Here is a 12,530-nt window from a genome sequence, read left to right as displayed (position 1 = left end):
CGAGCTTCTTTATTTTTCTCACGCAGAAGATAAACAAGCAATGCTGTATCCTAATTTGTCCACTGAAATGATACACGGATCATACCACTTCCTTTTTCCCCTGTATTCCAAAGCATGAAAAGAAGTGATCCTTTGGACTCAAGTGACTAGACTATTTCTTCGGTTTCCACTAATTGAGCTCCCTTCCTAAATCTGTATTTGACTGTTCAGAATAGAGCTGCCTTCTCTACCTTTCACCGTGGCTGCAGTTTAAGAAAGACACATCTTTCTTGGGACTCTCCCATCCACTTAATACCTTTCCATTCCATGGAATCTTCAGAGTTTCTTATCAAGGAAGTGTTTTGGAAACAGACTAGAAGCACAACTCAGTACCTTAGCCTCACAGGGACTAGAATAAAATGTAGTTTACATGCAAAGCCTTAGATTCTTTCCTGTTAGTCCCCAGTGAGTTATGTTTCCCATTTTTCTATGACTGCCCCAAAAAGGGCCCTGGACTTGAACCTCAGTGAGGTATTGCCTTCCTGGGGGGTGGGAAGCAATGACATGGGAATGGCCTATAGGGGTCACAGCCCTTGAAGCGCACCTGACAGACATGAGAGACAGCATGGTGAAATGGAAAGAGTACTGGCTTGGGAGTTTGAGGATCTGCATTCGAATCCCAGATCCATTGCTTACTAGCTGTGTGAACCTGTGCAAGCCACTCAGCTACTCTGGATCTCAGTTTCCTCATCTGGAAAATGGGGAGATTGGACTCAATGATCTCTAAGGTCCTTTCTAGCTCTAAATCCTACGGATATTCCTACGACCAAAATTCCAACATTCCAGGAAAGCGGGCAGTCAAACCCAGGCAATTTAGCTAAGGAGCAGGCTAGTAATATAAACCTCGACCAGCAAGCGAGGCCCAAGTGGTTAGCAAGAGTTATGTTAATAAGGGAGTGAAATGCTCATCCTAGGTCAGGAGTTCTTTGTTTTCCTACTGCCTGCTGGGTGTGGGTGACTCTGGGCCCACAGTTTTTAATCATAGTCAGAGGTCAGAGGGCTATTAACAAAACCTTCCTTTCATTAGGATGGAATCGTGTCAACTTGAATATAAAGCTTGAAGAGTAAGTCCAAAGAGAGAGCCCGTGGTGCTAACTCATTCATTTCTCTTTTCCCTCATTAGCCTCCTCTGCGGTTTCAAAAACTAGGAAACCTGGTGGCTCTGATGGCCCTGCTTTGTGGGGACCCAGTGGAGGAGGTGGCTCAGGAGGCCGCTGAGGGTGCCCACTACCTGCTCCACATCACCGTGAGGCTGAAGTGTAAGAAAATGCCCCAACCCAGAGGCCCTCGATGGCTTCTTCTGTCTAGGCGATAACTCGCTATTTTTCCCCACCCTCATTCCTTTCCATTGCAGGAAGCGAAAAAGAAAAAAAAAAACAGACTAGAAAAGGACCAGCGAGTCAAACAGTGCTTGAGTAGAGATTGAGCAATGCAGTCGTAGGCTGAGAAAGCCTGGGTCAAACCTGTCTATACGACATTATGTTACCGTGGAAGGAATGTCAGAATGCTGTATTTGAATCCCAGCTTTGACACTAGGCACTTTGTGACCCTAGGCAAAAATCACCTCGCCTCTCTGAGCCTCAGTTTCTTCATCTGTAAAATGGGAATAATAATGTTTTCCTTACCTGTTTCTCAGGGTTGTTATAAGGCAGGTGTTTTCTGGACCTTAGAGGTCTCTAGAAGTACGGGCATTTATTAATCACCTGCTGTGTGTATAAGCTCTTTTTGGGTAGATTATTTCGTTCTTTGTATTTGTGCACACTAGCATCTAGCACGTTGCAAGGAACATAGTAGACGCTTAATAAAAGCTAATTGTCATTGCCAAATGGTTGCTAAGGTCTGTGCTTGGCACTGGGGACAAAAAGACAAATATCAGCAGTCCCTGCACTTGAGGAGCTTGTTTGTTTCAGGAGAGGAAGACCCACACACGCACAGAAGAGTAAATAGAGATTCTATGCAAAAGAAATTCAAAGTCCTTTGTGGGCAGGGAGCACCAGCACCAGGGGTGGGGATCCAGAAGGGCCTTGAAGGAAGTGAGTGCACCCAAGGGTGAGCACACCCCTCAGGGGGAGAGTCTGTACCAAGGAAGAGACGAAGGAAGTAGAACTTTGGGACCTGAAAATAAGCAGGTGTATCTATTTGGTTGAGGCAGAGAGTACTTGAGAGGGAGGAAAGTGTGAAATCAGTGTAATCATACAGCTTGGAATCAGAGTGTAGAAGGTTTTAAAGTGCCAAATGGAGTAGTTCATATTTTAAAAAACCGCTGGAATATATGTGGTCACAGCCATGCAATAGCAGCCCCTGTATCCTGGGACTCTCTACTAATCAGCAGGGCACTGCCCCGGATGATCGTGTTGGCCAAATTTGGGATAGAAACAAATAGAAGAGGTTGTATCCAGTCTTTCCTATTTAGAGCAAGTCTCCAGTCTGGAATCCCTCCTCTTCCATATATTGTCATCTTAAGCCTCTTTTGCCCCAGACTCCCCAAACCAACCTCCTTCTGCCCTGTGTACTCCCCTCCCTCCATCTTTCCTATTGATATTTTTCACTTTAGGACTTCCTACTAAGACAGTTTGTCTCCTAGTCTACCGGTAACAATCAGTAGCTCAGTTATCTGGGAACAGGTACCAATCTGTGGCTACTTAAGGGAAACTGGCAGACAATTGCATGTATTTTCAGGAGAAAATAAAATCATAGTTTTAAAAACACTGTAAATTGGTCATGGAGATAGTAATCTTCAGTTGTGAATTAGATGAAGATTTTTAGTCACTGGACACTAATTTATAAAATCTTGAGAAAAGAAGCAAAGAAAAAAATGTGCAACATATTCCATGAATTTTTCAGGTATCATTAATGATCAAAGGAATCGCCAGAATTTAAAAGAAGCAATGAAAAAATGTAAAGAATTTCTGGAAATCTGCAGCATCAAACAGCTCTGTGGTAACCCCTTCAAAATTGCACAGGTAATTGACATGATTCTGGAAGGCAGGTGCTGGGTCTTTCTCGACACTTCTCATATATCTGGCCTAGTCCACTTGGTTAGTTAGAACACGGCGTGAAGGAGGCCAAGATCCCAGGTTGGATCACTGCTCATAGATAACTGCACAGAAATGAACCATGCAATTCTTCTCTCACAGGCTGCACCCCTAACCCCAGGAAATTGTGTCATTTGTATTGGCAAAAACATGCACCAGTCACTAAGAGAATGGATGAAAGACTGTGGAAGACTTAGTACAGTCACAGAATCATAAAATCACCGAGTCTCAAAACTGAGAGAGACTTCACAGGCCATCCAGTCCCTAAGCAAAAATCCCTCCTAAGCAATCCTTAAATATCCAGGCTTTGCTACTGGAAAAAAAAATATCTTCTAAGAATAGATCATACTGAAATTAGATAAAAAATAGATCATGTTTCCTTATGAAAGTCAATAGTTTCTCTTTGTACACTGCTTTGTATTAGTGAATACATACTACGTTATTATGACGTTGAGTCTAGCCAATAGATTATAGATATTACCCTAAATGGAGTCATGATCTATTAGTTCTGCACCTAAAAAAATGTATGTATTGTTGAAAGTCTTGGAAATGTTTACCTAAAAGATAATAACAAAGAGTTAACAGATGAGTCCAAAGCAGAGATTCTTAACTCAGGACCCTTGGACCTTGAAGGGATACATGGATATATTTCAGAGGATCAGAGAACTTGGATGGGAAAAAAATTACATCCTTATTTTCACTACCCTCTAACTGAAATTTAGCATTTACCCTAGTTATTTGAAAACATTATTCTGAAAAAGGTCCATAGATTTCACCAAAAACCAAAGGGGTCCATGACACAAAAAATGGTTAAGAATCCCTGGCCTAAAGAAAGAATTATTTAAATATCGTAGAAGCTCTTCTCTCCCCACCTCCCCCACTTTGTCTGTAAATATTCTCATCTTTCTTAAGGTCAAAGAGTCAGAGGTTTTGGATTGACTTGACATGACTTGGCTTGAATGATTTGAGGCACAGAGGGTACAGAAGGGTTTGAGTACAGTACTTTGTCTAAATCTAAGCCTTACATTTCATGCTAGCCTTTCCTCCCCCCCCCCTTTTTTTTCTTTTTCTCTCTTTTGTTTTTGTTTTTGGATTGGTTTTTTTTTTTGGTCCTGTTTCTTCTTTCGCATGATTCATTTCATTCATCACAGTTCTTCTCCATTAAAAAAAAAAATCTAAGCCTTCTTTTCTTCAAGTCACATTTCTAGCCTCTAGGGGAGCACTAATTGCACCTTGTCGGACAACTGGGGATGGTGGAAAGACCACTGGTCTTAGGGTCAGAAGATCTGAGTTTGAGTCTCAGGTCAAACACATGTGATCCGGAGCAAGTCATTTTGTCTCTGTTCTTTAGTTTTCTCATCTTTAAAATGGGGATGATAAAGCTTGTGAGGGGAAACAGTTTGTGAAACTTATGTAACAATGTAGGATTCAAACTATTTTACCTTCATTTATATCACACTTTAATACTTTTCAACTTGCTTTAAAAATATATCATCTCATTTGATCCTCACAATAAGCCCATGAGGTAGATAGGACAGATATTATTCTATCCATGGATCCCTTAATAAAGGTCCATGGATCCTAGGTTAAGAATCTCTGCTTTAGACCCGCCTGTTAGCTCCTTCTAGTCATGTATTAGTTAGAGCCTATGTTACTGAGACCTTCTGACAGTTTGTTACAGATGAAGAATCTGAAGTTCAGAGAGAATAAGTGATTTGCCCAATTTTGCATAGCTAGTTAATGGTAGAGATGGGTGGAGCTAGAGGCCCAGGGTGCTGGTTCTTGGTTTGGGGCTCTTTTATACCAGACCCTACTTCTGAGACTTCATTTCTCTTAATGTGTTTCAGATCTTTGAAGTTTTTCTCAGTCCAAATGAACTTGCTCAGTTTATAGTGACTACCTTGGATGGACTAAAAAATCTGAAACATCCTTGTACCCAGCAATCAGCGGGAGAGTTGCTGGTGACTTTGGTTAAAAGTGCTGAAACAAGGTTTGAGAAGGTGAGAGATTTGTGAGAACTAAGCTCCTGTATCGGAAGCAAGTGTGAGGAACCTGTCGCTTAGTTGCCTAGGTCGATTTTAGAGTTTATAGTACCATTTGAAGCTAAGCTATTAAGCTTTATCTTAGAGGATAGAGTGCAACTGCTACAGGGACCTTGGCCCAGAACTTTACTCAGGCTTTACCAGTGTCCATACTTTCTGTATTTCATTTAGTAGGTGGTCATTTGTTGAGCTGAGTTCTTACTATGTGCATAGTGAGAGAAATATAAAAGACATTTAAGACAAGGCCCTCACCCTTCAGTAACTTATAGCCTCATTGGGAGAAAAAAATGTAACATATACATGTTATCATGTGTCTGCGTAAAAGATAGGATAAAGGAATATCCCATTTTTCTGTCTTGTCTGTCACCTTAGAGAGTCACTCTCTTAGTTCTAGAAGCCCCAAGAATGGCACTAAAATCCAGTCATACCCAGTAGCAAGGTTTTAGTTGCTTGCCATTTTCATCTCAGGTATCGGATATCATGGGAGCTGTTTGCGTCCGGCTGCCCGTAATCAGTCAGCCTAGTGCCCGCCGGCAGGCCATGAGCATCGTGAGCCTATTCATCTCCAGGCCCAAGTATACAGATGTGGTGCTCACCCACCTTTTGTTTCATCCGATCCCATTTGACAGGTAAAGGAGCTCTCCAAGGACCTCCACTTGATCCTTGGGATCACATAAGGATTTGACGGGTGGTAGGAGTAGAAATCATTTAGTAAGGAAACGTAGTTGTTCCTATATTCTTGGCAAATTTTACATATGCATATTCACATATATAGCATAGAATATACATATATACATATATTGTTAAATAGTTTGTATATTGATAGTTCTGGAATTCTGCTCCTCCCTATTCTCAACTGTTTTCAGTATTGACCGTGTCTGTGTATTGAACACTATATTTTAGGGGGAGAAATACTTTTTTCTTAAGAGAAGCAGCATTGGTTAGTAGATAAAAAACTGGCTTTGGAACCAGGAAGACCTTTGCTGAAACCCTGCCTCATATAAACTGGCCATTGACCCCAGCAGATCACTCCATCTTTTAATACTCTAGGCAACTCTCTAAGACTATAAATTCATTAGTAGAAGGAGTTTCCTCATCCATAACTTCTTTATATTCTTCATATGAAATCATAGGTCCAGTCCTTATCTCTAACTCTGTACCCTTTGGGAACGCCAAGCCCATCAGAAAGCCTAATTCACCAATCTGGGCTTCGAGCAATGTGTACGCATTCACTACACAAGGTACCACATTATGATTTGCAGCCAGTTTACAGTAGCAGCTGGTAAACTGAACAGTAGGGTCCTTCTTTCCTCTACTAATGGCCAGTTTCTCCTTATAGCGCAATTGGTTCTAAGCTCTATCTCTAGCCCTTTTGGCAGCTGCAGCTCTATCTGTTGTGTCACCTCCCATCCATCCACATGGTTTTTTTTAAAAGGTCTATGCCTCCTTAAGTCCTTGGAGGCTTCCCTGCTTTACTAGATTTCTTGCATTCTCTTCCTGAAGCATTTTCAGCAAATTGACAAGCAAGCCACAGACTTAAAAAACTTTGGGCACTTGCTTATGGCTTGAATTAATCCATCTTCTAAGAGCACTTCATCTGTTCTTTGTAGAAATAGTTCAAGAATCCAGAGAAACTGGCTCATTGTACGTACTTAATAATGATGAGCAGAGAGATTTCTTCATTTCATTCTAGAAGTGGCATTTTTTTCCTGCCATGTACACTTTCAGATATCTGTTTCATATTTTCCCATTAGTAGTTAGACTTAGCATTCTATTTGAGATGTCTTAGAATTTTTTTTTTAGGCAAGGCATACACTAATTTTTGCACTAATCAAGTTTGTCAAGTGAACAACACAATTTGGGGACAGTGGGGGCCCAGGAAACCAAAGATGCCCACATATTTACAGAAAAGATTTCAAGATCACTGTGTAGGTGGCTCTTCCGTTTCCTCCTTGGCTCTCCTCATTTCTCCCTGGTCATGATTTCCTCCTCCTCCCCCACCTCCCACAACTTTTGAATCAACAGTGCTGGTACTCGAAAAAGAAACAAGCAAAAAAAGATATCAGTCCAGGTGAGGTGGGAAAGCTCAATCCATATGACTTACTATTAAGAAAATCTGCTGAGATCCATACAAGCATGAAGGGCCTAATGAGGTAGATCACCTACGGGTACTAACAAGGTGGGTTTTGTCATATCCTGGGGACCTGAACTGAGACCAACAACCTTTGCCATAATGAGGCTTCCCAGCAGACAACATGATTTTTTTAGCCCCTTGAATCATTGTTTTTCCTCTATCTCAGTGCTTTGGGATATTTTCAGGCATTTGGCTGAGTTGTGGAGGACTCTTGATGTCGACTTGCCCAGCACTACTTGGATTCTGTGGAGACTGCTACGGATGCTCCAGAAGTGCCATATTGTGGATCAGGACAAGATGGACTATGTAGCTGTGGCGGTAACCCACCTTATGTCCTCTCCCATCTTGGGTAGAGTTCTCTCTGTTACAGACACGAATGTCTGGCAGGCAGAGCACAGAGATTGGGGGAGTACTCCCTTTTATAGCTCTCATCTACTTTTATATCCCATGGATTGAGCCCATTGTGCTGTACTGAGTACTGTGTGGAGGGAAGGAGCAAGGGGAACAGGGAAGGAAGTGGGGGGAGGAAGGTGAATGGCTTGGGAAAAAACTTATCAATTTGGTACAGCTACCTTCTTGACCTATCTTCATTCCTAGCTTATGCTTCTAATCCTTATGCCAAATATGTCTGCTTACTAAGATATATTTCTACTGATCCAGAGTAAATCAGTTAGTCAGCAAGTATTTATTGAGTTCTTATTACTTGCCAGGCACTATACTAAGTGCAAAGGAAACAAAGAAAGGCAAAAGCAGAGTCTCTGCCCTTAAGAAGCTCACATTCTAAGACAACACGTAAAGAACCACATATATACAAGATACATATGGTGTAAATAGGAGGGAAAAGAAAAAGAGAAGAGGAAAAGCTGGGTTCAGATACCAACTTGGGATGCTTTAAAGTTACTAAAAAGTGTTGGGTTAGATTTCAACCCTTAAAACAAGGTAGCTAGGTGGGATATCATTTTATTTCTTTCTCCATCTCCCCTTCTCCCTTCTCCCTCTTCTGCTCAAGGCCTTCTAGCTCAGCAACACAAAACTTGGACAGTGAGTCTTAGAGGTTCTCTATGGTAATGGGGTAGTAGAATGTGGTCCTGAGGTAGCAGAAAGAGCACTGAATTGGGAATGAAGACACTGGGGCGGGGATTAGATCCAGCTCTGCCAGCATCAAACTGTGTGACCTTAAGCAGTTGAGTTCTTCTCCATGGGCTTCTGTCTCGTCCACAATGAGGGGGCTGAACTAGGGCTCTGACATTTAACAATTCTGTCATCAGTAAAGCACAGCATGGGCTCAAGGGCACTTCCCCAAGGAGCAATTCTCTTACTTCTTTTGCTTATATTGATGAGGTCTCTCTTATAGCAGTAAGATAAGGGGCTAAGGTAACATGCTGATATGAAGAAAAGTGGAATGGGAAATCAGCATTGGGGTGGGCAGGTGTTATGCTCAGTTGTGTATCTTTTTTGTTTCCTTCAGGCAACTGATGCTCTTTATGAGGTATTTGTGGGAAATAAGCTCCGAGCAGCAACGTATCGCCTTTTCCCTCAACTCCTCATGGCCCTCCTCATTCAGGTTCATCATAGCATTGGCCTTACAATGTCAGATATCATTATTCCAAATGGTGTGTACACCAAGCAAGAAGCGATTTCCACCTCTACCCCTTTGAGGTATTGCCAGTTACAATATTCACGCTTAAAATTAATAAGACAGAGAAAATAACAAGGTCACTAGACACGCTCGTTGGCTTCCTGGAGCATTTTGTTGGTAATTAGGCCTGACCAAGAGGTACCAAGCTGTCTGCAAAAGAGTGGGACCACGAGAGAAGCATCCGAGTACGTCCAGCAGATTTGTCTGTGATGACCTTAGTATTGTATCCTACAAACTTCCTAAATCTACTCCTGAGACATAAACAATATTACTTCAGCGGTTCTGTTCTTTATTTTATTTTTGCCTCATGGCTTTTCAGTCTTTTATATTTAGGGCTATTTTGCCTTTTTTCAGGAAAAGTGCTGTGAGAGGAAGCAGCATGGCAATGCAAAGTTCACACTTAACTAAGAAAGACTCAGAAAGCATGGTTTCTAGTCCCGACTCTCCCACTTATTGGCAAAGTGACCTCACTCTAACCAACTTCCTTCTCTCAGCCTCAGTTACCTCCTCTGAAAAAGGAGGGGGTTGGCCTAGATGATTTCTCATGCCCTTTCCAAATTAGATACTTATTACAAGTATAAGAAGTGGCACAGTTTAGCATTTTTAGAAAGCAGTAGGTGTTGTTTACTCTTCAGTTGCCAATCCTGTCTTTTCCCCATACCTCCTCAAAAGAAAATTATTATGCTAGGAAGTAGGAGTGTAAGGTCTTCCCAGGCAATATTACCCATCTGGGTTTCTTGAGTGAGAAGGGAATGTTAAGGGAGCTGGAATGAAGAGAAACACAATTATATATTCTCTGGTTCACTATTATTGTTAGGACTTGTACTCATCCCTCAGTGGTGAGACCAGAGCATAGAGCTTAGGTTGTATAGATGTTATTTTTCTGTGAGGAAAATGTTGTATCCATTCATTTCTGGTAATTGCTTCTATTTAGCTTTGCCATGCAGGCTACCAAGACCCTTCTCCTAAGAACAGCATGTTGGTATGAATTTGATACCATGGAAAAGAAAAAAGGATGGAACCTTCTGGAAGGAGAAAATTTTCATCTTGAAGGAGTATCTGTTCTTGCCAAGTAAGACATTATTAGTCATGGTACTTTTATTAGCCTAACCTCCTAAAGAAATTAATAGTATATGGCCTGTGGGAAAACCTCCACAAAGCAGGCAGGGTCAGTACTGATAATTCTAAGCCACCAGGCAGATTTTACAGGAATTCAGGCCATTGTCGCTCCCTCCTTAGACCTTTATCCCATGCAGAAAGTTCAGATTGCCTGACAGGACCCCATGCAATGGCTCCAATTACCTCCTGGGTAAGCCCCATTCTGAAATAGGGTTATCATACCGATCCTTTTCTTTACAGTGCTTTATTGGAAAAACATGGTATCCTTGCTCAGAAGGTCTTCTACTTGTTGATTCCTTTACTTAATCGAGGGAATGAGAAACATAGACTTACATCTGCAGCCTTCTTTATTGAGGTAAGAATCATTCTTTAGAAGTAAAGTATAGAAACTTTGTAAGACTATACGTTCCCTCCCAGGCTATACCCCAGAAACAATGCTGGGTGAGCTCTCCATCCTATCTTGGATATTTGGGGATGGGATGAAAAAAAAATTGTCATTTACCAGTAGAAGTTTCATGAGCTTCATACAGACTTATAATCTCAAAGAGTATGATTGGGGATCAGGGTGGGGGTGGGGGTGGCATTTTCTCTCCATTGAATAGCAAGTTTTCCAATCAGTTTTCTATTATCACTCAACATGTAGTTTTTCCGGAGTCCACTGGCCAAGAGGCTTCCTAGAAGATATTCCATCACTCGATTAGAAGAATGGCTACACCATGAAAATCAACAATTCAGAGTTCTCAGCCTGAAAGGAATAGACAGTCTTCTCCGCCATCATCAAGGAAAGGTGAGAGAGAAGTCCCAGAACTACTGATAACCTTTTTTAAAAAAATTGTGTTTATATCGCTGTCATTTCCCAGTTCTCCCCAGAGAACCCTCCCATGTAATAAAGAAGTACAGAATTACTGATTTTAAAACATATAAAGTGTATCCCAACCTCTAATTACCAGGTATGGAAAACAACCATTAAATACCCCCAAGTGCTTCACATACCTAAAATCATGAAACTTGTGCTAATAGTATCCTCATCATGAACATCATTATTATAAGCTCACAAAACAAATTAAACAGACACTATTCCTGCCCTCCAGGAGCTTACAATCTAAGAGAGAAGTCACCGAGACAGAGATACAGAAATGTATTCCATCCTGATCAGACCTGGCCATAAACAATAAATTGGGTTAGAAGTAACCTTAGGGTCTTTGAAGCGTGCCCTGGTAGCCTGGCCTCTATCCCTTTCTCCATCCCTGGGATTGTTTCTTGTTGGGAATCAAACCACCAGGCACTAAAGAAGGACTAGGGTAAATAACTTTCTGGGATGAAATGTGTATTATATTGACCTTTTGCAAGTAAGATTCTAATTGAATTATTTTTGGGTATACAGGAGGAAGCTATCAAAGGCATGATACCCGTCATCTTAAGCAATTTAAGTGAAACAAATGAAAAGATTGTTTTATTATCCATCAGTATACTCCGAAGTCTCCTTGATACCATGGACTTTACTACACTCAAAACTACCATGCAGACCCTGTTCTCCCTATTTAGTGATGTAAGACAAAGAGGGGAAGGGAAACTTTACAAAGTGTGGAGTGCTTACAGATATATATGTAGATATATATATATGTAGATATATATCCATATATGCACACATATACATATACGAATATATATGTATAGATACATGTATTATATATATGTATATAGTGATTGGAGTTGTTACTAATGCTAATTTATTACAGTTGTAAGATGTTTTATCATCTTCAGAGCATTCTCACATCCGTGTCTAATTTGATGATAAAGATATACATATGAGCTAGTTAGGATAAACATTATAATCTTCATTTTATATGTGAAAAAATTGAGGCACCACAAGGTCAAGTGACTTGCCCAGGGTCACAGAGTGAGTTGTATGCAGAACCAGAACTAGAATCTAGTTCTCCTGGCCTCTTGTCTGGTGTTCTTTCTCTACAAAAGGCTTCCTTACAGGGTGAGGAAGGAGATATATTGAAAAGAAGACTGATGTCTGGTTACCTCCAGATTGCCTCTGGCCACTTCCTACCCTTGATTCTATCAAAATGTCTATACCCAAATCTGTTACCCTAGCCCTCTGTTGTCTGTCATCTCCAGGTAGCCTTCAACTATTTTGCACTCTTAATCCCATTCCTGGAGTCTGACCTTACCCCAGTCCCCCAGTCTCCACAGTCCCATCAAGATCCTTCCTAAACCCCTCCTCCCATCACCCCAGACTACTCGACCCCTCTTGGTTCCCTCCCACAGTCTTTCTGTGTGTAAGATCCATCTTGCCTCCGTGAAGGTGCTCAGATTGAATCTAGCTTGGCTCAGATTGTTCTAGCCTGCTTGTTCATACAAACATTACAAATGCTCAGATTCCTTAAGAGTCTAGCCAGTGGTGAGATTGCTTAAGAGTCTGGCCAATATGATATGGCGGATCTTTAATAAACTTTTCATTTGGCTGTAAAAAAAAAAAGATTGAGTTTACTTTTAAAAATTAATCGGTGAAC

At 41.2% G+C, this 12,530-nt stretch overlaps 1 protein-coding gene across 1 annotated transcript in view; it reads left to right on the top strand.

Moving 5' to 3' along the window:
- Positions 1-12,530, top strand: part of MROH8 (maestro heat like repeat family member 8) — a 72,717-nt gene that overhangs the window by 38,842 nt on the left and 21,345 nt on the right. The window contains exons 10-19 of the mRNA XM_036749778.1: positions 1,163-1,298; positions 2,884-3,002; positions 4,922-5,074; positions 5,585-5,745; positions 7,436-7,568; positions 8,719-8,909; positions 9,824-9,961; positions 10,249-10,363; positions 10,652-10,795; positions 11,396-11,557. Of these exons, the coding sequence (XP_036605673.1) occupies positions 1,163-1,298; positions 2,884-3,002; positions 4,922-5,074; positions 5,585-5,745; positions 7,436-7,568; positions 8,719-8,909; positions 9,824-9,961; positions 10,249-10,363; positions 10,652-10,795; positions 11,396-11,557 (1,452 nt within the window). The remainder of the gene's footprint in view (positions 1-1,162; positions 1,299-2,883; positions 3,003-4,921; positions 5,075-5,584; positions 5,746-7,435; positions 7,569-8,718; positions 8,910-9,823; positions 9,962-10,248; positions 10,364-10,651; positions 10,796-11,395; positions 11,558-12,530) is intronic.

The sequence above is a fragment of the Trichosurus vulpecula genome, chromosome 3 (assembly GCF_011100635.1).
Source record: "Trichosurus vulpecula isolate mTriVul1 chromosome 3, mTriVul1.pri, whole genome shotgun sequence".
NCBI classification, from domain to species: domain Eukaryota; kingdom Metazoa; phylum Chordata; class Mammalia; order Diprotodontia; family Phalangeridae; genus Trichosurus; species Trichosurus vulpecula.
Note: the sequence above shows the minus strand (reverse complement) of the source record. Positions and strands in the feature narration are given on the sequence as shown.